Source organism: Phycodurus eques, chromosome 18 (genome assembly GCF_024500275.1).
Source record: "Phycodurus eques isolate BA_2022a chromosome 18, UOR_Pequ_1.1, whole genome shotgun sequence".
Taxonomy (NCBI): Eukaryota; Metazoa; Chordata; class Actinopteri; order Syngnathiformes; family Syngnathidae; genus Phycodurus; species Phycodurus eques.
This window is the reverse complement of record NC_084542.1, coordinates 12,118,459-12,144,306: the sequence shown is the minus strand read 5'-3', so window position 1 is coordinate 12,144,306 and position 25,848 is coordinate 12,118,459. Positions and strand designations below refer to the sequence as shown.

Below are 25,848 nucleotides of genomic sequence, written 5' to 3'. Positions count from 1 at the left end.
TTCAACCAATGTTTTCTGGAAAAATACCTCTTGGAGAAAACCTTTTCTTGCACTATGTCATACTATAATGTCAGCGGATCGTGCTTCAGCATACTGGGTTGGTGGAGAGGTTTTGCTTTCGATGGCTTGTGGCACACTGTGGCGTCTCATAGCTGTGACCCTGGGCCACATGTGCAGCAAATTAGAGCCAATCAGAAGGCTGTAATCAAGGTGCAGTGTGGGTGACAGTTGCAGCGTGGTAGAAGGGGAGGGGTGCTTTGGGAGCCGTGATTAGGATGCCAGAATGATGAGGAAAGCTGCCTTTCTCACCTCCACTTACAGGGGGCTTGTTGATTTAGTTGGTACCAGCCAATTTTGAAAGAACTGGGGTATCAAATTCTTGGGTTTTATAACCAATTTAGTTAGCATATTGTGTGGTTTAGCCACATGAGTTGCGTCAATTACAGAACGGTACTGAAATTTAAGTTTGTCAGACCTGCAAGATACCTCAAAACAGATGTGCTTGCATCGTACGTATAGTATTAGTTTGGCATTATTAAACTCTACTTTTCGCATGGAAAAATTGTGGAAGTGTTCTTCCATGGCTTTCATTGGTTCTGTTGATATTAGCTATTATTGCTTATTGTGCGGTGGTAGCATTAAAGTTTTTTTTGTTTGATTTTACTGAAGGAAGGTTCCATAATGGTTGATGGCAACATTCACTTAGCAGCTCATATAGTGGCTGAATGTTCCAAATTCAGTCCCCAACTGGATTACAAGTCTCAGTCGCAAATTCCTCGGGGAATATTTTTCACTTTCTCTCACATCGCAAGCAGTTTTTGACAAGGACGTACATGCCCGTTTTTGTTGTTTTCATATTACTGTCCCACACATTTTTAACTGTTAAAGCAGTCGATATCAGGAAAAAGCTGATTTGTCTTCATTGACCATTGGTCACGAGTAATGCAGACACTCTGCGGAGGTGTAATTCACAACTGATCTGGAAGGGTGCACAAACACCCAGACTGGACTGTATCTCAGCCCGCCAAATCCACATGAGAGTAGGAGCAGGAATGTGATCGCCCACTACATTGTGGGTTTGCTTCGGGGAGGAAAGAGGGCAGACTCCCTGACTCACTCACAGGACACTGTGAGGTTTAAGAGGAGGTATAAGGAGGTATGGGGGGGGGGGGGGGTTATTGGTGGGGGGGTTTCGGGAAACAGTGCAAAGTCAAAGAAGTTGTAAGTATGAATCACATAAGAATCTTTAAATAGAACACATTTTGTCCATGTTTTTGTAATTTGTTTTTTTTTCCTTTAGATGCAAAATGCAGAACATTGATTGTGAGTCACCATGTTTTGAATTTTAAAAAAGTGAATTTACAATCTTACTATCATTCACCGGACCTGTTAGTCAGGCAGGCAATGTATGACTCACAAATCCTGTGTTCAAATAATCTGTGCTGTTAGTTCAAAGGCCATGAAGGATATATTATAATACTCTTATGTCCTCCACTTCCTTTTCCTGCGTGGGCATCCATCTCTCTGAAGTCCCAAAGAAGCTACTCCAGGAACAAATCTCCAGACCACCAGCGTACTCCCCACCATCCAGCGCCCATGACCCCAACATAGTGGGAGACAGCCCTCCTGAGGGGACCTCGGTCAAACGCCCCGACATTGTTCCAGGCGAGTAAAACTACATCCACACCTACACGTGTACTTGGGTCAGGCTCCTCGTAGCTCCCATGGAGAGACGTTAACACGAAACAGTCGCCAGGCCCCCCCAGGCTTCAAAGAGGAACAATATTGAGGTCTCAAATCAGGGAATACATGAACATTTAAGTCACATAGGTCCAACTGTTTCCATATGTGTTTTAGCAGGGCCATATATGATCAGCGGCCTAAAAATATGCTAAGTCAATGGATGCACTTATTTATATGTGACCACAGCCTAAACTCAGTCATCCAAACTCCCGGAAAGTGGGCGGAGACATGGCAAAAGGAATGAAAAGAGAATGAAGGGACAGTTAACAAAGCTATATTCATGACACAAGGCAGCCTGCATCCAGAACAATAATTACTGCTGATGAGGAGGATAGATGAACCAATGTGGACAGGGAATCTATGCATCAGTGATGACAGTCCCTCATGCTTGAATGGCCTTGACCTCCTCGGAAGCACCTTCCAACTTTCCAGCTGTTTGGAAAAACGGGTTTCCGTCTTTGATAGAGTGATATGGGAGGAATATTGTGAAGACATGGATGTGGAACGTGACACGTCGACGTTAAAGACTACCTTACTGATCACATCGTTTGTTGTTTCTTTTTGTGTTCGGATGAAGTGTTTTGTCTTTGGAGGAAAAGAGGTTTCTATATACACTGTTTTCTGATCAATTACAAGCTCTCTAAATGTAGGTTTTCTTTTTTTTTTACACTGCAGAAAACTTCGGAAAATTAGTTTTGTTTTTTTACCAGCTTCATTGCTTAAAAAAGCAATTTGATATAATTGTGGGCAAAGGGCAGCACGATGATGCGTGCGGTTAGCAGGCTTGCCTCATAGTCAGCAGTTCTGAGTTTGAATCTCAGTTTTGGCCTTTCTGTGGAAAGTTTGTTGAAAAACATGTCACGTACGTGGTTAGGGCGAGGGCGAGTAACGCAAGGCAAGAACATGGTGGACCCAATTGCAGGGAAGCAGGGAGGCAAGGCAGGAGTGCGGGAGTCTCAAAATAATATTTAATCTTAGAAAAGGGAAAACTGAACAAAGTCCCACAACAGATACCAATCAAATCAAAGTAACAAAGAAACACTCGAATATCTAAAACTGGAAACAAACTGTGACCTGTGAGTAAGACGTGGCATAGAAAGGGAAAATGACACCTGACAACGACATACCACAATGATAAAGACAACTGGCGACTATGACATGGCAAAGACATGTGACAACGACAATGAACCGACAAGAACTGAAAGAAACCAGGGAACTAAATACAAACAGATAGACGAGACAACGAGGAACACCTGGACAAGACATGAGCGGCTGAAGAGAGCTGATTGGTCGACACAAAGTAGACGAGAACAGGTGGACACAACAACTTAATTAGCACACGACAAACATGGAACACAGGAAAACATGGAACAAAACTAAACACAACCCAAACCAAAACACAGACCATGACAAAACATGCATGTTAGGTTGATTGAAGACTCTAAATTACCAATTGGTTTGTCTAGATGTACCCTGCGAGTGAATAGCGACCAGTACATGGTGTACACCACCTTTTTCCCAAAGTCAGCTGGGATAGGCTCCAGCTCGCCCATCACCCTGAACAGGACTATACATGACCACAAATGGGAAGAAATCTTTTAAAATACATTTTAGAATAGTTCCTCGCAGTGTTACCAACTAAATGAGATGTTAATGATCCATAATGACTCATTTCACCTGTTAAGATTGTCTTGTTTATTTTTCTGGCTGGCTTACTGTGTGTGATTGTGAATTCTTGGTAATGTGAACTGACATTTACGCCACAGCCGTAGGTCCAGGTGGAAACGTTTACACATTCCAGTCTTAACCATGTTTATCAGATAAGAAGTCTGATACACCTTAATTAAAGTCTCTCTAATTATGTCGCTTTTGTGTGATATTTCGCCAAATAATGCTCAACCACGATGACTAAAACATCATCACAATTATGCTAGCAGTGCAAAGATTTCTGTTTATTTTGGATCTGTTTACATCTTGATTATTTCAGTGAGGTGTTGCTCGTTTGTGGGGTTAAAGGGTAGTTGTTAAAAGCACCCACCTAAACAGCAAAGACAGTTTATAAAAATAGGAAGATTGTCCTCAAAAGCTATAAACCTTCGTACGAGTAAACAAGTCATGGACCGTCACAGGTTGTATTGATTAATGAACATTTCATTATGGCGGAAGATTCTATCAGGTCTTAAAAGACAGTGGGGATCGGAGTATCTGTCTTGGGCAGGATGCGTTTGTTTCCAGGAGCAGAAATTGAGGAAGGGGTCCAGTTTGTGCTCTACTCATACAGTATGTGATGACGTCCCCACAAGACACGGACATGGGGGCAAAAGAGGACAAACGGAAGCTAAGAAGACAATCTTCAGTCTTCGCCTGGGTCCTAACCGGCCGCAGATTCCGTTCTCGAGACCGTTACTTTTGAACTTTTGTCATATATTTTCTGTAATTCTTGTTAGTTAATTGTGAATCCAAGCGCCGGAGATGGACTCACGTCTGCCCTTCTGATTTCGAGAAATAGTCACCCCAATTTTTAGCCAAGGAGCACTTCCGGCATAGTAACAGTTCAGATAGCAGGATGCTACAACAGGAGTGTAGTTGATCACCCTCGACTTTGAATTAAAAGCAATTGTCGTTGTCCCAGATGCTGGCACTGACACGCATGTATTTATCTGAATGTGTTAGGCCGCAACAACAGCATTAACGCACACAATTGACACGGCAATGCATTTCAGACAAATAAATGCAGACTCTACCGTTATCCTTCTGATGCTTGCAGTTTGCCGACAAAGCAGTATAAAAGAAGCTTGTGTGAAAGCCATAATTCAAACTTTCCCAGATTGGTTATCTTGTTCTTAATGGCCTGAGTCAGGTTGGATTCTGTTGCGGTAGTGGCACGTTATCTTGTTCATCACAAGACTGAATGTGTTTGATGCATCATCTCTGAGCAAAATAAATAAAACACCCACATAGACGCCGTGGGATGACTCAGCTGCTCAGAAGCGCTTTACTGTAAATGACCCAACTGGTGGCATCGTGATCTGACGGCACATGTGGTAAATACAATGAATGAAGTTCATTTGGTGTGTCTCATTGCATTTCGGAACAGATTCTCGTCTGAAAATCGTACCGCTAACATCCTGAACCTCTCAATTGTCTCTCAGGTTTATCCAATCTGACTCGGGCTTTCCTGTCGTTTCCTCTCATTCCAGACCGGAAGCGCACCAGAGAGACCAGTGCCAACCAGGAGAGGTATCCAGAGGTCGGAAGAGGGGGAGGCGAGACTCCGTTGAGGCCCCCGGAGATGAATCCCATTATCAACTCCACTTCCAGCTCCAGCATGGCCCTTATTAGCAACGCACTGGCGGCCTACACATACGTTTCAAGTAGGAACACGTTCAAATAATCGAGTTACGTGTCTGGTGATAGTTAATAATCTGAAATCAGACCAGAGACAAAACTAGGAAAGTTAATTTTGTAAGACTGATGCTGATCTAAGGCTTTACAATGCAGATGTTCGTGTCCAATTTCCACATTAGTGCCTGCATTCACATCTACGTTCATGTGGCCCACATGCGATATCCAGAGGGTTCTCGGACAAAGTTCCGCGCCTATGACGGCGATGCAACCCAAATTTGTAGTCTATTATTAACTTACACTAACACAGTAGCATTCATAAAACACTTTTAGGTCATAGATAAACAGTGATGCCAGTCACGTGTTACTTTGTAAGCGCACTTTACTCCAAAAATCCACCATTTTGAGTAACGAGCAAAGTAACGCGTTACTTTTCCAGGACAAGTAATTGGACTACAGTTACTTCTTCAATCCAACAATAGTTACTTTTCCATCATAAATGTCTATCACCAAACAGTAATTTGTAGCTGGTGATTCAAAGAGCAGTCCAACTGTGCAGAAGCATTAAACTGAGACCACACTTTGAAGCGATTGGGAAGTGATTGTTTATTGCACAATGCACAGTGATGGTGCAGTACCATAAAAGTGCAAAGAAATGCGCGATTTCACTGTCGCCAAACAATGTTTTGTTATTTTCCTTCGTAAAAAGTGTATTTGATTGTTGTTACATTTTTATTTACTCATTAAGAAAACTGTTATACTGGCGTGTTAAACATAATTCATACTGAGTGCGCGATTATCAATCGGTCATGGAGGGTAAGGACTGACTCACTGAAGGACTTACAATACTTAGCTCCAATAATATTTGCAAGGAAAAGTGACAACTTCGTCTGTGAGCTGGTTGAACACGCTTGCATGGCTGACGTCACGTAGAAAGACTAAAAAGTTTTCTCGCTCTTCGCATCAAAATTACTGTGGTGGGAGCAATTGTGTGTGTGTTTGTGTTTGTGCATCACTCACGTTTGCATACACGCATGCACAAAGGCCCGCACACACACACAGTTGCTTTCATGGACCTCAATTGACAGTGTACTGAGAATGGTGTTTGTTTACGTTTAGGAACTTACTGTATCGTATTGGCGTGTCAAGTCTGCACAAAGTTTCTGATTTAATGTGGCTTCAACGACACTAATATTTAAGTTATTGCTTCATGTTGATGATGACATTCTGTAACTTGTGTGGCGTACATTACCAAGTAATGGGTACAGTTAAGCTAATGCTTGTTTTGTACTGTGGATAAGTGATTCTACTGCCACTTGGCAGCTGCTGAAAGTAACTAAAAAGTTACTTTTTTCTAACTTAGTTACTTTTGAAATCAGGTAATCAGTAAAGTAGCTATGTTACTTTTTCAAGGTAACAGTGGCAACACTGTAGATAAAACAATCAAATGAATAACAGTAAAATGAGCACAATGGTAACTTAGCGTGCCTTGTTGCACCGCATAGTCTTACTCGCCAGTTCAGCAACAGTAAGTCAAAACATTACTGCGCAGGCCCCCCTTGCTTTGCCTGTTTTAGGATCTATGCGCTTTCAATTTTCAGTAGTTTTGATGCACTGCATTGTTTTTTTTATGTCCAGTTGACACTGACAGGGTTAATTCAATCTGCCCGCTTACACTGAGCTCACATTGGGGGGTGCTTCAATGGTCCCACTATATTACAGGCTTTGATTAGTTATTCTATTTTTTTATACTGTTTGTGCAATATCTTTGTCTTAGCCATTGCTCTTGCTCTCTCAATATATTATGTATTGTTTATTATGTGCCGTAAATGCAACAAAACCACGCCTAGGGTATATTTAAATCAGGTATTTCTATTATACACATTTCACTTATTGCGGAGGTGGACTGGAATTTAAATAAAGGGGAGCAATTATTGTAGTAACTGTCACATATCACTCACTTTTGTGCTCATTATCTTTCCGCTCTACACCAGACCACCCAGAGAGGGCAGCGCTCTTCTTTGTCTGTGGCGTCTGTCTGGGCCTCTTCCTCACCCTCTTCGCGCTGGTGGTCCAGATCTCCTGTCGCACTGACTGCCAGCCCCGCCGGCAGCCCGCCGCCAAGAAACGAGCGCGCCCCACCGACGACTCGTCGTCGGACTCCAGCGACTCCGACTCAGACTGGGACGCCAGCTCGGACCTGTCGGCGCGGCGGCACCGACGCTTCGAGCGCACGCTCAACATGAATGTGTTTACGTCGGCTGAGGAGCTGGAGCGGGCGCAGAGGCTCGAGGAGAGGGAGCGCATCATCAGGGAGATCTGGATGAACGGGCAACCAGACGTCCCCGGAACGCGGAGTCTCAATCGGTATTACTGACCTCCGTTTTGAATGGAACACTTACTTGAACAAGACTTAGGATGGTTCGCACCTGCCAACCGACAGGGGGTAATACAGACTTGAGAGGAGAGAATTCCCCCTGAGGTCGTTAGCCTTTTCCTTTGGGTATCATAAGTTTTACCCCATCTGTGGAGTGTTTTTTCGCCTCCTCTGCATCTCAGCTGTAGCGTACCGCCGGAAGCGAGGGGATGAAAGGCTAAACTGCCTCGCCTGTGACCTCAAGAGGCCTTTTTTTTTTTTTTTTTTAAGTGGGCCGTTATGGTTTTTAGCTGCCTTGGACCAGTACAGGCCTGTGGACACTTCACGGCGATTAAAGGAGCGAGGACTCAGGCAGCTGTAACTTACTTCTTTAGCCAGCATGCAAGCCCAAGAACTCCACAGGACAATCTTTTTTTTTTTCCACAGAATATGCTGCCTTTTACAAAACCAAAAGATATTTTGTTTTTTTGCCCCCCTCAACCCTTATGAAATCTATTTTATAATATTTAATAGTTTATTGATGTTTGTGTATTTTTGTTCTCACGTATAGTTTATAATGAGATATTTTTATACTTGGCAAAGGTGGTCCGGCGCCTCAGGGATACAATCCTACAGTGTCTGTGTTTGGTTTTGCCTTCTAAGAGGGGGATCAGCCCTTTTTTTAATCATGTACGTTGGCATTTAAAGAGAAAAAAAAATAACATACAGAGAGCCTCAAAGAGGTTTTTAGTGATTTAACCTTATTTTTGATACAGTATGTGGAACTCACAGTGCAGTGCCTTTTCAAGCTATGAGGTCTCTCGCAGATCTATTGACTAGAAATACCAAATAATCGAGTGTATTTCCTTTTCGTCATTTTTAGTTGCTTTTGCTAAAGTGAAACACGTGTTGAACGGAACTCATAACCATCTGGAAGCATCCATCACTGTGAGATAAGATTTCAAATCACATGGCCAAATATTAATATAAGCTATTTACAATCCAGTTCTGTTTGTGCTTCTCTGGATTCAAGTGCAGAAATGACAATATTTTTCACTTAAAATGTTGTTTTGGGTTTTTTTTAAACTTGAGTAACGGATAGCACACAGAACATATTATGGTCACCCACATTGGGACAGCCTGTCTAAGCTGTATTTTTTTTTTAGAACTTTTCTTGTTTTCATTTGAATATGAACATGGCGATAGCTGACTAAACGCGAGACCAAGAGATGACTCCTGTGTTTGGAATAAACTGTTCAAAAATATTACGTCTTCTGGTTCATTTAGGTTAAATAATGTAAAAATATATCGTTAACAGGGTGGGCCAAACGTAGGTATACGCTTTTTAAATTGTATTTCTTTACAGGTACTGTGAATAATGGGAAATAATTTGAGTCAAAAACAAACTAAGTTTACTCTACAACAGTAATTGGAGGGAGATGGGAGAAAGGATGGAAGGATGCAAAATCTGTAAGTCGAAGGGAAGGAATGTAGGTAGGAATGAGGCAGAAAGTAAAAAAGGAAAAAGTGGGTCTGAGGTAAGGAAAGAGGAAAGGAAATCTAAGGGACAGAAGGAGGTAAGTGCATGTTTAAAAAGTGAGTGAAAAAAGGAAGGAGGGAGAAAAAGAAGCAAGGAATGATGTAAGGATGCATGAATGAAAATGTGATGGAAGGAGGGAAGAAAATAAGGAAAAGATGCCAGGAAAAAAAACAAGTCTGGGGAAAGAAGGCCGAAAAGTAGGTTTCCGCGAGGGAAAGATTCATGTAAGGATGCATAAAAAAACAATTCTGAAGGAAAGAAGGAGCTCATGTTTAAAGGAAGGTCAGGAAGGGAAAAATGCCATTTTATTATTATTTTTTTAAGTGTGCCTACTTTTGACCCTCCCTGAAAATAGTGTTGAGCAATTCAAGGACGCACACCCAGAAATAGAACTCACTTTATTATTCATGTTAGACTCCTGCTAAGCAATACTGTCGAACCAGCCGTCTTTCTTAGCTTTGCTCGCCCCTTGGTGGTCAAACATGGCCCCCACACTCTGCAAAAGAAAACACAAACTCCTTCAAATAAAAGCACTTACTTGAATTCAGCTGCCACTGTGGTTTTATTAATATTGTATTCAACTATGTACTGTATAAACAGTTCCGATTTTGTTGTTGTTGTTGTTGCCGTTTCCATGGATACCGCAAACTTCAGCAGCACCGAGCATAGCTTTAAAGACAATAAAATGGAATTAGAAAATAGTTACTTAACATAACATAGTGTAATAAACTTTTTCTCATTCGTATTAATATTAACATCGTCAATTTTGCTAGTGACTCCTTGTTCCGTGACGTCACGAAAGCCGTGAGGGTTAGCTTGCCTGCGTGGCTAACGTCAACTTTTTGTAGTAGCATTAGCATGTTTGAAATAAACGTCTTAAAACGTCTAAAGCGTCACCCGAAGCCAAATTTCTCTTCCCGCTCGGACATTGACATCATATTTGTTTTTGACACACAGCTGGGACGGATTGAAAATTATACATGGGAATAATCTGTGCCGACAAAAACGCCTTTCGAATATTCGCAGAATTCACATTCCGGAAACGAACAAAATAAAAGCGACGTCACGCCGTTTTTAATGTCGTTATCGTTTCGACAAACTGCACAGAAATAACAAAATTGGGTTATGTAAACCCGGCTACTATATTGCTCGCCCACTCGAAGCAACAATGTCACGCAAGATGGACAACAACGGCTTGCCGTTCCTGCCAGGGTTCTCTTTCCAGGATGTAACGGTAAGCGAGTTGAAGCAGCGAACTTTCTAGCCACTGCTTTGTGTAACATTTCAAACATGGTTTTTCAGACGTTCCAGTCCAACGGCATGCCAGCCTTTCCAAGATTGTTAACTGTGAATTTTAAATACCGATTACTCAATTGCATTGTCTTTGGTTTTGAAACAATCTATCCACGTGTACTACAGAATATTGTAGTTGCATGGTAGTTTCCCCACTATAAATACACGCTGTTCAATAATAAGATGTGCATGCACTCCAAATGTAAAGGGGTCACAGTATGCTTTTGAAAATGAATGCATGTGCAATCAGCTGATCTACCCCATCATCAATTCACTTTTTTCTTCTTCTTCTGAGGGCATCCGTAGTGTAGTGGTTCACATTGAGAATAGTGTCCATTCCTGCAGAGGATTTATGCCAAATTTGTATTGTAGTTCAGTTTACTTTGGCGTGAGCTTGATTCCCTGGCCAGTGCCCCATTCACAAATATTCCTCGACTACCGGTCCAGGAAGAAGAAAACCTCTGGTCAAAGTCAGTCTGGATAGGCACTGGGGCCATGGTAGTTTAATGGTTCACATAGCTGACTTTCATCCTCTTTCACTCTAAATCAGCTGGGATTGACTGCAGTACCTGCCGTGACCCTTGACAACTTAAGCGGTACAGAAAACGGAGGGACAGACTTGACACTAAAGCTGCACTTTTGTGATACTTAACACGTCTCATGGATGTTTTCTTTTTACCTTGCCCAGAAAACAGCCTTTCATCGCCCTCAGACGTTGTCCTATTCCAAGGGCCTGGCAGTGGCCCGTCCGCCCAGGTTGGGCATCGGCCTGGAGCCACTATTAACGGAGCAGATGATGCATGAGGAGCTCACCGGCATGGCCGGTGACATGCCGGACTTAACTTACGGCTCCTTCGACACTAAGTACATCAAAGACTTGGTTAATTTGTCCTACCACTCAGCTCCTGCACCCGCCCACCCAGATCCTCCGCCCTTCATCCCAGCTTACGTCATGCTTGACAAGAAGGTACGGTCAATAGGATTTCTGCTGCGTATGACGAGCCGCTTGAGCATGTATTCGATATCCTTGGTATCCAGCGTAGGGTCCATGTACTAGTATGGTCTTAGTCTTCACTAGTATGACAATTCAGTGCATTAGAAGGACTAGGGCGCACTAGTAGAATGTCTTTTTACTAGTAATGTTTTTCCCACTGGCAAAAATGTTATTAGTAGTGTGCCCTAGACGTTTTTACGGTTTTACATAGTTGCTGTTGGGCGCTGTGTCCACTTTTCTCACCCGTCTTTATTTACAGGTGCTTTGCTTCAAAGCGTACTTCAAGGAGGAAATAATCAACAGTCGCGATGAGAAGAGCTGCGTCCGCCACGTGGTCATTTACTACTACCTCGAGGATGACAGTATGAGCATCTCCGAGCCCTGGGTGCCCAATTCTGGGATACTTCAGGGACAGCGGATTAAACGCCAATGTCTGCCCAAGAAGGAACCCGGGAAGTTTTACAACTGGAAAGACCTCAACCTCGGAATCGACCTGGAAGTGTACGGTGTGACTTACCACATTGCGCAGTGTGATGCATTTACCAAGGTACGACACAGCGGTATCTGTATCTCTGTTATTGTCTGACATGTATCGCTATAGAAGTGTGACCTCCCGTCTACTCAATCTGTAGGACTTTATGCAGCGTCAGGGCATTATTCTCAATCTGCCTGAGGAAATGCCAGTGGATACTTACCTCGTGCGGCGGCAAAAACCTCCGCCGACCTCCACGACACACTCAGAATTTGACAGCAGGTACCAGTTTCTCCACATGGATCGCAAGGTAAAGTTTCTCAGAGCCAGGAGTATGCACCATCGAAAGAATACCGTAACTTGTCCGTGCATAGCAATTATTGCTACAGTAAACCCTCCCAGATGCTTTAAACAGATTTAAATGTATAAAAACGCACTTTTACTTATTAAAGTTAACATTCCTTAGCCACTGTTGCTTGCACAGTTCCCCAAATAAGAGGCAAAACATGCTTGCTTTGAGCTGCTTGTGACTTCCAGTATAAAAGTTCACTGTACAACTGACACATAAAACAAAACAGAATTAAACACTATATTCAAACATACAAATGATCAAACAAACCAAATAATTTACAAAATGTCTGCAAGGTGGTACTAAAGGCAGACTTGCCTTTATACTATAAGGAGAACCACCGTTTGTGTAAAACTATCTTAAAATGTTTTCATATGGTCTCTATATTGCAGGTTTTTAACTATTGCACGTGGGTCTGGTACGTATTCCCCGCCATAAACGGGGAATTCACTCAACCGCATGTCACCATTTTCCTGGTCAGGTGCTGCGTTTCTTTGCCCTATGGGACGATACGGAGTCTGAGCTCGGCGAGACTTTGCCCGTTACGATTCATTACTTCCTGGTGAACGACACGGTGGAGATCAGAGAGGACCACAAACCCAACAGTGGCCGCTTTCTTTTCCCGGTGCTCATGCAGCGGCTGAGGATACCGAAGAAAATGAAGCCGAGCCACGGTAAGAGACAAAAGCTAAATTCATGTATCCACTTAGCGGTTGAGTTCAGTTTATCGCGCCACTGAGAGCGATACCCTAACGAAGGAGTAGTGAACAGTGGGTTGAAATGCATTATCAGACTGAAGTAATGATTGTGCGATAGCCTCATCTTAGCTTTTGTTTTTCCCAGATCAGTTCCCGAGCTGTGTTATGGAGGATTCGAACGAGGAAGTTGAAGAGTACTTCTCCCCGAAAGACTTCCAAGTTGGCGAAATGGTGATAATAATGGGACGCCGTTTCCTACTGTACGACTGCGATGAGTTCACTAAAGTCTACTACCACGAAAACCACCCCGAGATCAACATCAAAAGCATAGAAGTACCCAGGCAGTTGGGCAAGTTTGAGGGCATGAAAAAGGTGAGATTTACAGTAATCCTGCACTATTTGTAAGGGCACAGGCACGGAGCCCTAGCATGAGTATAGACAAACTGCAAAAAATTGACACCTCCCGCCCTTGAAATGTTTAATTTGTGAACATACCGCAAACATCCCAAAAGAGTTATCATTTCAAAATCACAATAGTACCCTAAACAATGAATGTCTTCCATTATTTGCATTTGGGAAAAAATGCGCCAGTTACATGTGGCGAACTCCCGTAACTTCCACCAACAACCCAGGCTAAATGTAACTCCTCCCCGAGCTTGTCTCTCAATCCAGATCTATCACTTCTACATACTTCCTTGAGACCAATTTCTGTTTAGAAAGGATATGGTGCCATCTTATAGTGTTATAAAAAGAGCTCCAAACCTCAGACTTAACTTTTTCATTGAATGTAGGACAGGTTGAAAAGGGAGAATTTGCAAATTGCAATAAACAGGGATTATTGTATTTCCTTGACTTTGTCGCTCAGTGCTGTTCATAAGCATTTCTCCTTTTCCATGTTTCCCCCCCCCCCCCAGGAGATTCCTCCCTATAATGGCTTTGGATCGCTCGAAGATTCTCTGCAGAGTTGTTTGTCTCTAATCCCCGCACCTCCCAGAAAGAACGTGTTAAAGATGCTGGAGAATGAACACAAAGTGCTGCGTTACAGTGCCCGACTGGTGACACCCAAGGATGCATCAGAGTCCCAGAGACGCAAAGATGCAGATCGAGTTTTCATTATGTCCTATTACCTGTCAAATGACACCATCAGTATTTACGAGAATCCCAAACACAACTCCGGTTTCAGGGGCGGAGTGTTCCTGAAAAGGACACGTGTCCCCAAACCGGATACTTCTGTTGACAATCCCGACTTCTACTCACCGTCAGATTTCTCAATTGGATCGATTCTGGATAGTGAGCCTTTGTTTTGTTTACTATTTAAGACAACCCAAAGACTTCTACTGAGGGATGCACCACCAATTAACCAAATAATGCATTTCTTTGTTTTCCCTGTAGTTTTTGGCCACCGCTTCATCCTGACAGACGCTGACCTTTATGTGCTAAAATACATGGAGAACAATCCTGGCCAGATTCCCTTGGAGACACTTGAAACTATACGCCAGAAGCTGGGGTCTGAAACCAGCCAGCCAGCCAAACAAAATGGTAAATTTCAGTAAGAAATCAAAATCCACAGAAAATTTCACATCAAGTCTAACTATTTTGTTTGCATTGCAGAGCCACCCTCGTGATGTCAAGTCCACCGCGTCACATCGTCGTGCTTTGGACCAGCACTCAAGAGCCTGAGGAATGCTTCTGAACAAGACTTGAATTTTTTGGGAAGTATTTTTGGAAGGAGTATCAGGGCCACACTGAGAACTAAAGACTAAAGTAGTTATCGTTCAAAATGAAGCAGAAGATGCAGATTGAAGAGGATATTGTTAAATTACCTCATTATTCTCAGACCATGACGACTTTTTTCTGAATTTCCTCTGTAGCATTCATCATGACATGCACTGCCACTAGTAGCAGTCCAAGTTAAAGTGGTCTGGAAGAGGCACTTGTATGTAAAGTTCACTTACTGCCTTAAGTTTTAAGGTTACAATTCCAGACCATTCTTCCCACACTATTGTCAGTTTGGTAAGGGGCTAACAAAAGCATGGCCGACAAAATGATTTCACAATGTTGCCACAGATTAATTGTTGCAAGTGTTGTACACAAACTGTATAGAGAGTATAGCTATTATAGGGCATATAAAAGAAAAATATAGAAAATGGCTTTGTGGTCTGCTGTGATTGCCAGGCATAAAACAACATTTATGGGCACTTTTTTTTTTAAAAAGGTGAGTACCATTTTTTCTGAAAATTACATTATTCATCATTGAACACAAGAACAATTTGTGGAATGACATGCAGTGAAGAACATGATGATGCTTAACTTGGAAGTGACAAATGTGAGACATGATGTACTTGGGAGGAAATCTGGTGACTTTTTTACTCGTTAGCCAAAGTCCTTCCCCCTGGTACAGGTACAGACCCTTTCCAAAAAACTAGAATATCATGGAAAAAGTTATTTCCATAATTCCATTCAAAAAGTTGAACTTTCATAGATTATGGATTCAGGGCCCACAATTTAAACAATTTCAAGTGTTTGTTTATTTTTACATAATTTGGGCTTCTAGCTCATAAACCCATGAAATCAGGAATTTAAACAAATTTAATACTGTGAAGAAATCTGCCCATTTATGTTTTAAACGGAGTGTCACGAACTACTAAACTCAAAGCACCCGCACAGGTTGCCCCAGGTGTCATTAAATTGCTTCTGTTTGGTTCAATATGGGGAAGACTGCAGACTTGAAAACTGGCCAGAAGTCCATCATTGATACCCGCCACAGGATGGGTGAGCCATAAAAGTTCACAGCTAAGGAGGCTGGCTGTTCACAGAGTGCTGTGTCCAAGCATGTCCATATCAATGGAAGGACAATGTCAGGAGAAGATGCACTACGATTATCAAGCAGACAAGATTCAAGAATCTAGCAGAGGTCCAGAAAGAGTGAAATGAGGCGGGAGTCACAGCTTCAAAAACCACCACATTCAGACGCATCCGGGAGATGGGCTACAAGCCAACGTAGGAAGCGTCTCAGCTGGGCCAAGGAGGAGGGGGATTGGACTGTTGGCCACTGGTCCTCTTCTCTGATCAAAGTAAAGTGTGCAAAGTGTCATTCGGGAATCAAGGTCCGAGACTGTTGAAGAACAGAACCCTAGCTGCTTGCGGGCCAGTGTGAAATATCCACAGTCAGTCGTGATTTGGGGTGCAATGTCCAGAGTAAAGTGTGCAAAGTGTCATTCGGGAATCCAGGTCCGAGACTGTTGAAGAACAGAACCCTAGCTGCTTGCGGGCCAGTGTGAAATATCCACAGTCAGTCGTGATTTGGGGTGCAATGTCCAGTGCAAGTGTTGGTAAACGCTGACTCTGCTTTTGTAAATCCAAGGTTACCGCAGCAGTCCACCAGAATGACTTTATGATTCCCTCTGCTGAGGATCTGTATGGAGATGCAGATTTCATCTTCCAGCAGGAGCTGGCCCCAGCCATACCACCAGAAGCACCAAAACCTGGTTTGATGCCCATGCCATCACAGTGCTTGACTGGCCAGCCAACTCGCCGGATCTAAACCCCATTGAGAATCTAGGGGGGTATTATCAAGAGGAAAATGAGGGGCAGCAGACCCAAAAACAAAGAAGAAATCCAGGCTTCCATAACTCCCAGGCAATGCCACGGCGTGTTGAGGCAGTGAAGCAGAAGGATTCACAAACAAGTATTAACATCGTTTTGAAAGTACCATATTTTGATTGATTTAATGTGACCCTAATTTCTTTCGACAAAAACAGAGAATGATTTCTTCACAGTATTCTAATTTTTTGAATTCCTGATTTCGTGGGTTTTATGAGCTTGAAGCCAAAATTATGTAAAAAATAAATAAATGCTTGAAATTGTTTAAATTGTGGGCCCTGAATCTTTAACTTTTTGTTTAAAAAAAAAAAGTTTAACTTTTTGAATGGAATTATGGAAATAAACTTTTCAGAAAGGGTCTATATGCTAACATTAATGCTGGCTGACAGTAAGCTTGTATCATGTTATTATCAGTAACGTTTTTGCTACTTCCAAAAGATCAGACTGGAAAAGAAGGAAAGCTGGCTCAACGGCAATCGGAAGAGCAATACAGTACTTGGTAATGAGGATTACATGAACACATTAAAAAGTTGCTACACAGTTGCACACTTCTGGCATTTTGCACTTGATGGCGCTCCTTAATGTGTGAAAGCAGGTCATGTGGATGTATGGGGGTGGAAGAAAATACAAAAATAAAAACACGAGGAGAGTAAATATCTCTTGGGCTCAAGGAATTTCCTTGCATTTGATTTTCCAGCATTCAAGCTTAAGTCTGTAATCACAAGAGTCTCCGGAGCGTGTTGGGATAGAACTGGACCAGGATACACCAGCTCCCCCTGTTGTGTTCACGGATGTCAGCTTGGACCGGCACCACCGCTCAACTCAGTCAGATTGTTTCCTCAGGGGGATTTGAGTTTCTTGATCCGAGGAGAGGTCCCGTTCTCGGCTTTTAGGACTCCGTTTTCATAATGCCCAACTAAATGGAGAATAGCATGACAATGAGAAATTGGGGGGGGGGGGGGGGGGGGGGGATGAAAAGCTAGTTAGTAAACCGTGTTTGGAATCAATACCTATCCACTATATGGTGGGTTCACATTTTGTCATACTGTTTTGGTGTTTACTAAGTATAGGATGCAAAGTAGTAATGGTCAAATTATGAAAAAGAAACAAAAAAAATCGTATAACTGATGCGTCAGCTATATAGTCCACGATATAAAAATCTAGTGATTAGGGATGAGTAAATGATTCTGAACCCAGCCTCAGTCTTTCTCGCGTACTCACGAGAGTCTCGCTTCATCGGCCGAAGGGATTGTTTGGTGGCGGCCTTCTTGCGGAGGGCCTGCTCATGTCTGAATTCCCTCCAGCGTCGCAGCTGGAAGCGGATAAACTTCCAGAGGAGCCAAGATTGTGTCAGACAGACCAGCAGAAGAACAGTCACCCTGAAAGGCCCCAAAAACAAGAGGATTAGTGGCTCTCTTGGAAAACAAACCATAGTTGGGGTCATGTGCGAACATTTGCCCAGCACTTTGTAAACGATTGCCTTCGGTGTTCACCATTTAGATAATGAAACAAATGTCACGTTCAATGACTAGTTTGAAATTGTCCATTTACTTAACTGCAGAGCGTATCTGCCTTTCATCTAGGGAGGCCTTTATGTAAAATGTATTTTTATTCTTGTGTTAAAAAGCAAAATCATTACTGTTCTTGCTTTACAACACAGCAATCTGAAGGTTTAACTGAATATATTGAGACAGGATTTACATTCATTGTATTAATCATTTTTGCAGACAACCTTCAAAATGTATGGGTTTCCTCTTTGTTTTATCTACAAATTTTGACTTGTTAACCAGCCTCATTAAATTCCAGTTCTGACACAATAAAACTTTATAATCACATTGGTTAATATTATAAAATACACGACTTAAAACAAGTTTTTGGAGGAATTTAAGGATAAACCTAAAATGTACCTTGTATAACCAATTTGATCTTTAACCTCTTGAAAGCACGAGTCCAACTGTTCTATTTCGGTGCATTTTGCACAGCTGAGTCGTTCTAAATCATTATCTTCAACTCAAAAGCTCTGCCGATGATCTCAAATCCAAAGCAAAGCAACACTGCCATCTACATGCGTTGATTTGTCATTACAGTTATGTAGAAGCTTAAATTTAGAGACGAGCTTGGCAAGACGCTCTTCCACACCTGTAGTTGACAAATGTATTTGATTGTGGCAGTAAACGGTTGGATTCCAGTTGATGAACCTAAACGTGCACGGCAGTGAGCGAGTTACTATCAGGACAATACAGTTTTCAGTAAGCCAATGCATTATTTGACAGAATTTCTCACCGTATGAGCACCGTGTTAAAGTTGCCGCTCTCCCAGTCCAGCGCCTGATTCTCACAGCGGGCCAAACCGAACCCGACGGCGAGAAACGTGAGCGTGAGCGTCGACATGCGAGTAATCACGAAGCTGGCCGCCCACACGTCAAACCTAAAGTAAGAAGACACAACACAATATACACATACAGTATGCGGCCATTTCAGTGTTACGCGCCGGTTTGAACAAAAGCTTTAAAATCGTGTGAACTTGCATTTTCTGGTGGTTTTCGTCAGTGAAGTAGAAGAGTCTGGCGATGTGGAAGCCCAGCTCAGACACATACTGGAGGAAGAGCAGCACCAAACCCACACGGTTCAAACTATACACGTCCAAAGGAAAAGAAAAAACAAAAAGTTTTATTTTATTATTATTTTTTTTTTCTTTAAGTGGCTTATATTTGGGGGGCATGTGAACACATTGAATTTCCAGGTCAACAGGCTGCTTACTTTAGCACATACGCCGCCAAGATGTGCAGCAGATACAAGCCGATGTACTGCAACTGTCGTGGGATCTCCTCCTGGTAAATGACCCACACACACTTGCACCGTCAACTCACATCAATGCAAAAGCGTGCGGTACATACACAAGACCACACTTAGTTATCTAGAAACAGTCCAGATGTATCTAGTGTTTAAAAGTGGTACTACATTTCCAGAAAGTTTCTGTCAAATATCCATGGGAATTTAAGATGGCGAATTGTGGAAATATTCAAAATTGGAAACTATGGGATTTGATGGGCATTTAATACAGAGGTATTATATTCAAACATAAGTATAAACATTTTGTTGTAATCAAGACATCCATGCAAAACAGACCGCTCTCCTTGCCCAAGATTAGGCTAAATTTAAATGTTAATTCATATTTAAGTTCTCTACAAAGAGCCAACCTTCAATGTCGAAAATTCCTGGTTTATTCCCATTAAATCCCATGCATTTCTGTTCCAACTTTGAAAATTACTGGAATTTTGCTAGGCTAGATGGCTCTCACGCACACACACACACACACACACACACACACACACACACACAAACCCATTTCCTCCTTACTGACCTTGCGCACTTTCTGGAAGTAGAGTTCAGGAAAAGCATGGAGCCAGTAGGCCAGCTGAGTGAGGTAGAAAAACTTCACCTGGAACCTGAATCACACACAGATCATAAGAATTGGCGATAGCACGGCAAATTGCATAGCGTATACGCTAACTAACAAACAAATGTATTCAGAAAAAGATGCACTTCAGGATTTTTCACTTTTACAGAAGTCCCCCAGACCCCACAATCTAAATGGTATAGTCTGTTCATATTATGTCATGAGCCCTCAAAGTAGAAAGTGGCTTACTTAATAACTAATATCCATAGAAATGTACACTCCCGTCATATGTAAACTGGAAGTGACTTGCTAAATAATAAACAGATGGACACAAATATGGCACTGTACAATTTGTTCACTTTTTCCATTTGAGTCACAGGGCCCCTTTCCTCCTCCCCGTATAAATAAAATGGTACAGCCCTGTCGAATTACGTCATCACTTTATTTATTTTTTTAACATACATACAGTTGTGGGAGACATCCATCCATCATACCTTAGGTGCGCATGTGGATAGTTTTCCCAAAGTCTGCTGGGATGCAGAAGATAACCTTCCTGTGGCAAAAGATAACAGACAAGACCCTTAAAATTCCTTCCAAAGACAATAAACAAGTATACACACGAAGAGTGTACGCCACTTACAGTTACGAGGATGTAGAAACTCCACACACTGGACACCAAATGAAACACACAAAGTTGACCCGACTCGTTGAACTTGGTGTTCTTGCTCTTGGACAGATGGAGTCGCCTGTTGATTTTCTGCGAGCGAGAATGACACGCGGCAGGTTATAAACGCCGACTTGACAAAGTATACAGCTGTGTCATAAAAATAACCGGGACAGGAAAACAGATTAGTCTGCGCTATTTGAAGCAGCTGCAGAACAACAAGTAGCAGTTTAGAGATGCTCTGGATTGTGGTCACGGCACTTAAATTACAACCCCAATTCCAATGCAGTTGGGACGTTGTGTTAAACATAAATAAAAACAATACAATGATTTGCAAATCATGTTCAACCTATATTTAATTGAATACACTCCAAATACAATATATTTAATGTTCAAACTGATAAACTATCGTTTTTAGCAAATAATCATTAACTTAGAATTTTATGGCTGCAACACGCTCCAAAAAAAGCTGGGACGGGTGGAAAAAAAAGACAGTTCAAAAGCCAGCATCTGTGATGGTATGGGGCTGTGTTAGTGCCAATGGCATGGGTAACTTACACATCTGTGAAGGCACCATTAATGCCGGAAGGTACATAAAGGTTTTGGAGAAACATATGCTGGCATCCAAGCAATGTCTTTTTCACGGACACCAAAGCTTATTTCAGCAAGACAATGCCAAACCACATCTGCACGTGTTACAACATCGTGGCTTTGTAGTAAAAGAGTGCGGGTACTAGACTGGCCTACCTGCAGTCCAGACCCGTCTGCTATTGAAAATGTGCGGCGCGTTATGAAGCGTAAAATACGACAACGGAGACCCCGGACTGTTGAACAGCTGAAGCTGTACATCAAGCAAGAACCTACAAAGTCTCAACAATTAGTGTCCTCAGTTCCCAAACATTTATTGAATGTTGTTAAAAGAAAAGGTGATGCAACACAGTGGTAAACATGACCCCGTCCCATCTTTTTTGGAACGTGTTGCAGCCATAAAATTCTACGTTCATGATTATTTGCTAAAAACCATCAAGTTTATCAGTTTGAAGATTAAATATCTTGTGTCAGTAGTGTATTCAATTAAATATAGGTTGAAAATGATTTGTCAAATCATTGTATTCAGTTTTTATTTATGTTTAACACAACATCCCAACTTCATTGGAATTGTACACCATCATTGGCCTCCTTTCAAAACAGATGCACAAGAAGGAATAATGTGCTGTCAGCCAGCTATTCTTTAGCTTTATCCAAAATACTTGTCTTTAAAGACTAATTAAATGTGCATTATAAACAGGCCGTACAGGTTTGGAGTATGACATTTACAAATAATAGAAATTTCAGCCACAAAAAAAATAAATAATAATAATTCCTCTTCAGTGCTTCAATTGTCATTTTGAACCAATCTACATAGAACTATTACTGTTCCATCTCAAAGCAAGAAAGCTAATGATATTTGTAATATAGCAGGATGGCCAGTGTAGTCAAATTGATGCATGTTGATGACAGAGCAAAAACTGCCGCTGCTTCTGCCATGAATGGTTGCTAGGCAGACATTATTGTATGATAATAGGTCATTATAATGACAGACGGCATGGTACTACTATTAAGGAGTGGCACAAAGGCTTTCCAGGAAATGAAAGAGCGTATTTACTCATACAATACTGGCATTTATTAACTCAACTGCAGAAAGGACCGGGGAAATTCAGATAAGGTGTTCATTTGTCCAAATGCATTTCAGCGTCCGTTGATGTCGATTTGTTTCTCTGGAATATATTTGGCTGTGTTTGCATTTTTCATGGCGTTCTTCTATACTTCACTTTTTTAGACCAGCACCTTTCAGCAGTACTTACATCCAGTAGATACTCCTGCACCACCGCGTGAAGTATGATGGCGATAAAGAAGTAGAAGAGGATGGTGGCGCAGTCCTTCCATCCATAATGATACAATGTCACTTCTCCCTCTAAAGGACACGGACGTACACACGGCATATCAGGTGGGTTTAATATTATAAAAAGCAGTATAAAACACATTTATTGAGTCAAGGTATGTATTTTACATATGAAAAATCTCAGACATAGGGCATTCTTGCATCACGTCCCGTGTTTCACAGTTCTTTCATGCACTACAGTACATGCGAGGATCGGTACCTGGTATCGGTGTGGTAACATTGTACTGGGGCTGGATAAACCATATGGCTGTCTTTGCTGTTGCCTTAAAGGGAGATTAAAATGGTCAAACATACAAAACATACATTGTAAAAATGCATTATACATAGGTTGAAAGGTTTTCCAGAATTTTGAGGTCAACTTTATTATACATGGGTGCGCCTTATACACGGTACAGTAATTACGGTACATTTACAAGGCAGAAGACACGTGCACCCTCATTCTGAAAAGTCCCCATTTTAGTTTGTATGCAGTGACGAGTCAGTGAAGATCATCAAGATTTCCAGATAGAAAAATGATTTGTAGAGCTTAAGTTGTTTTATAAAAAAGTACATAAAGTCACTGTGATCTATAAGTTGCACGTGTAAATGAATTTGATTCATAATATGGTTAAAAATGCACTCATTTTTGTTCAGAACTTTCAGATTGTGTATATGATTTGAAACAAGATAACACAGTACTAAAAAAAAATTCATATTTTCCAAGTGTACTGGTAATTTGCATCCAAAAAAAGGGAAAGAGTTTGAATTGTTATTCATAGCTTATTCGGCCAAAAATATACTACACTGGCCCACTGTGGTCCCTGAACTCACTTACATTTTTAATAGTGAAGACACCAACAAGCATTGAGTGTCTTCTTTTCAGGTGACACGTCAACTTTTACGACAGTGGAAATCCCCTCCACAGGTCAACTCTTCTTTTTTTAAGCACTTTAATGTTCGTGCATAGATTCTTTTCTAAGTACATGTACTTTGTGGCGCGTTACACGTTTAAAAAATAAATAATATATAGCCCCTTTCCTGTGCTATTGGATCTCGGCGGGGGGGTTGAGACGTGGCAGTGATCATCTAATATGGTCAAGCCACTAGCGACAGAACGCTTCCGTTTGTCTTCTAGCGCTTTCCAAAATAAAAGCCACACCTCGCGACTTGTGCACGATTCTCAAGCAAAAGCCAGCGCTGCGCTCTTAATTTGAAGGCGTCTGCTGCCTTGTTTCCTTCATATACTTGCTTCCTGTTTTCTTTATTAAAGTGACGCGATTTTTGTTATCAAAAAATGTTGCAGACACGCAGAATCGTGAAGCTTTGAGTGCAACTCTTACTTGTTCAGGCGGAAACTTGCTGCACTACCTTGTGTCAACATAGCCGATAACGGCAGTCGGAAGCAGTTAATTTTGTCCTATTGTAGCCGCTAGTGTTTCGCCGACTGCAAAGAACTACAGGTCACAAAAAAAAAAACTTGCAACAAGTCGTCGTCCAAGTCCTGCTGTGAGAAGTAAATTCCCCCACCCCCAAGGAAAAAATACATTACACTACTGTGCAGTGTGAGACGAGGGGGTGGGGGGAAGAGACTTAAGTCCATCTCACCTCAAACATCAATCCAATCAAAATCAAAATCACCAAACTGAAGACGATGTCGGCGTGGTTCTGGATGAGAAACTCCTGGCTGAAGAAAGGGTAACTCTTGTTTCTGCGCCGAAATGCCATGGCAAGTCACTGCTACTTAAGTTTGCAATTGTCGCAAGTCCTTTCTCCCCTTTCTGACTACGAAGTTCAGTTGAACTTTTTTTCCCCGGCGCAGTGCGCATGCGCGTCTTCATAAAGGGCGAGTGACAGAAATGCCTCACTTGAGGACATTTACACAAGGTTAAAATTTTCATGTAAAGGCCTGAAAAAGGAGGGGGGGGAAACGCGACCACAGACATTTGTCACCCAAAAAAAGTGGGGAAATTTAATATTTAAAAAAAACGATAAAATTGATTTGCCTTTCATTCATTTAAGAATTGAATTAAATGAATACAAATAAATATGAACTAACCAATTTTAGTGGGGGAAATGCCGAAATTATGCCAACATATATTTAAGGACTCTTGATAATGTAATTGTTTAGCGGGCCGGATTAAAGAACGGAGCTGGCCGTATGTGCCGACCCCCGGCCGTACTTTGCTCACCCATGCTGAAACGAACAAAAGTGTGAAACACTTCTAATCGGGATTCGTTGAAGTAGAACCACAATCAGTCAATGTGAACTCAGCGTTATTATCTATTTTGGGACACAGCGATTTACTTTTGGTCAAGTCACCAGATACTGGGGTTTTTGTTTGTGTTTTGAAGGCATCTGTAAGCACGAGGATTTTGCTTGAGCAAACTACAAAGAAAATAGTTGAAACACTTTTTTTTTTTTTTTTCCCCCAAGTCGTTAAATGTTGATTCCTCCGACTTTCTTAGTTGTTCAAAATATATGGAAAAGGAGTGGCCCGTACGGGGATCGAACCCGCGACCTTGGCGTTATTAGCACCACGCTCTAACCAACTGAGCTAACCGGCCATTGGACACGGAATTTGACAATGGCTTTATGTAGGCACACAACTGTCAGGTTGGTTTCATGAAGTGTCATATTCTGTCGGTTGGCTTGTCGCTCACTGACAAAGACGTCAGTTGCATCTGAAGGCTTTCCTCAAGTGTGTTCTTATCAATTGTTGAACTGATATCTCGAAAAGGAGTGTAGATTTCAGAACATTAAAAAATAAAATTTTCTTTGAGAGAGAATACAGTGTCTTGAGAATTAATGCGATATCAAACACACTATTATGAAATAGCATTCCATGAGATATATAAGTAGGCCAGCAATATTAATAAAAAGTAAAGGGTTTAAAACTTTACTGTAATATGTTCCATTAAATCATTTTCCAATGACTTAACATTCCATTTTAGACATTTAAATGTTCCAAGTCTAAATTTGATCAACTTGATTAACCCAACCGATTTCAATGATTCTTGATCTTTTTTTCTTTTCATCTATAAAAGTAATATTTTGTGTTTACGTACCAGATGATAGACCCTACAGTGCTGAAGATCAGAGCTTTCTGCTTGTTTTTAAATTGAGTATGCTTTGAAAGCGTGTTTAATTAATCAGTATGATGTGCAAAGGATCTTACATCAGTTTGATGTACATTTTAAAGGCTCTTTCTTCGACACAAAGACTGAACATGTCACCGAGACACAACTTTCGTCTCCAACCTTAAGATTAAAAAAAACAAAAAAAACAAATACTCAAGTCGGCATCTATCCAAACACGTATTTTCTCAACAAGGGGGTTATCTTCATATGAAATACAGGTACTGTATTGAATATTTTCTATAAATGTTTTTATCAAAGCAAAGGCAAAATCTCTACTGGGGTCATTCCACAATTGGAGAATAATATAGACACTAACATTTATAATTTATAATT

The 25,848-nt window shown here is 41.5% G+C and overlaps 4 protein-coding genes and 1 non-coding gene across 8 annotated transcripts in view; 3 read left to right on the top strand and 2 right to left on the bottom strand.

Annotated features, from left to right (window-relative positions):
• Positions 1 to 9,582, top strand: part of LOC133416880 (protein eva-1 homolog A) — a 64,870-nt gene extending 55,288 nt beyond the window's left edge. For both annotated transcript variants that reach the window (XM_061704175.1, XM_061704176.1), the window contains 3 exons: positions 1,531 to 1,665; positions 4,944 to 5,117; positions 7,083 to 9,582. In XM_061704175.1, the coding sequence (XP_061560159.1) occupies positions 1,531 to 1,665; positions 4,944 to 5,117; positions 7,083 to 7,465 (692 nt within the window). In that variant the 3' untranslated portion in view covers positions 7,466 to 9,582. The remainder of the gene's footprint in view (positions 1 to 1,530; positions 1,666 to 4,943; positions 5,118 to 7,082) is intronic.
• Positions 9,583 to 9,799: 217 nt separating this feature from the next.
• Positions 9,800 to 14,979, top strand: efhc1 (EF-hand domain (C-terminal) containing 1). Of its 2 annotated transcripts, XM_061704174.1 has the most exons (9): positions 9,800 to 10,218; positions 10,966 to 11,244; positions 11,531 to 11,818; positions 11,904 to 12,053; positions 12,574 to 12,766; positions 12,936 to 13,162; positions 13,705 to 14,080; positions 14,183 to 14,329; positions 14,402 to 14,979. In XM_061704174.1, exons 1-9 carry the CDS (start codon positions 10,153 to 10,155, stop codon positions 14,413 to 14,415), a joined length of 1,740 nt encoding a protein of 579 aa, XP_061560158.1. In that variant the 5' UTR covers positions 9,800 to 10,152; the 3' UTR covers positions 14,416 to 14,979. The 2 variants fall into 2 exon arrangements, with proteins under 2 accessions (XP_061560158.1, XP_061560157.1); XM_061704173.1 differs by having other exon boundaries at positions 13,705 to 14,329.
• A 1,508-nt stretch (positions 14,980 to 16,487) lies between these two features.
• tram2 (translocation associated membrane protein 2) lies at positions 16,488 to 24,184 on the bottom strand. Its single transcript, XM_061704177.1, has 11 exons — positions 23,983 to 24,184; positions 22,598 to 22,661; positions 22,301 to 22,410; positions 20,433 to 20,549; positions 20,287 to 20,345; positions 19,757 to 19,841; positions 19,153 to 19,223; positions 18,921 to 19,025; positions 18,677 to 18,820; positions 17,615 to 17,772; positions 16,488 to 17,309 (listed from the first exon to the last, which is right to left on the bottom strand). The coding sequence occupies exons 1-11, from the start codon at positions 24,100 to 24,102 to the stop codon at positions 17,233 to 17,235; spliced, it is 1,110 nt and encodes a 369-aa protein (XP_061560161.1). The 5' UTR covers positions 24,103 to 24,184; the 3' UTR covers positions 16,488 to 17,232.
• A 684-nt stretch (positions 24,185 to 24,868) lies between these two features.
• Positions 24,869 to 24,942, bottom strand: trnai-aau (transfer RNA isoleucine (anticodon AAU)). The gene has a single exon. It is a non-coding gene; the product is annotated as a tRNA-Ile (tRNA).
• Positions 24,943 to 25,609: 667 nt separating this feature from the next.
• prep (prolyl endopeptidase) overlaps positions 25,610 to 25,848 on the top strand; it is a 41,692-nt gene continuing 41,453 nt past the window's right edge. For both annotated transcript variants that reach the window (XM_061704435.1, XM_061704434.1), the window contains exon 1: positions 25,610 to 25,733. The gene's annotated coding sequence lies outside the window, so the exon portion shown is untranslated. The remainder of the gene's footprint in view (positions 25,734 to 25,848) is intronic.

Bases quoted from the DNA above. Each gene is read 5' to 3' on its own strand.
- tram2 (XM_061704177.1), bottom strand. From the start codon at position 24,102: ATGGCATTTCGGCGCAGAAACAAGAGTTACCCTTTCTTCAGCCAGGAG. The intron at 20,346-20,432 runs GTAAGTGGCGTA...CTTTTGCCACAG, and splicing joins GTTTCTACATCCTCGTAACT to GAAGGTTATCTTCTGCATCC. The intron at 19,842-20,286 runs GTATGATGGATG...TGTGTGATTCAG, and splicing joins TATCCACATGCGCACCTAAG to GTTCCAGGTGAAGTTTTTCT.
- efhc1 (XM_061704173.1), top strand. From the start codon at position 10,153: ATGTCACGCAAGATGGACAACAACGGCTTGCCGTTCCTGCCAGGGTTC. The intron at 10,219-10,965 runs GTAAGCGAGTTG...TACCTTGCCCAG, and splicing joins TCTCTTTCCAGGATGTAACG to AAAACAGCCTTTCATCGCCC. The intron at 13,163-13,704 runs GTGAGATTTACA...CCCCCCCCCCAG, and splicing joins AGTTTGAGGGCATGAAAAAG to GAGATTCCTCCCTATAATGG.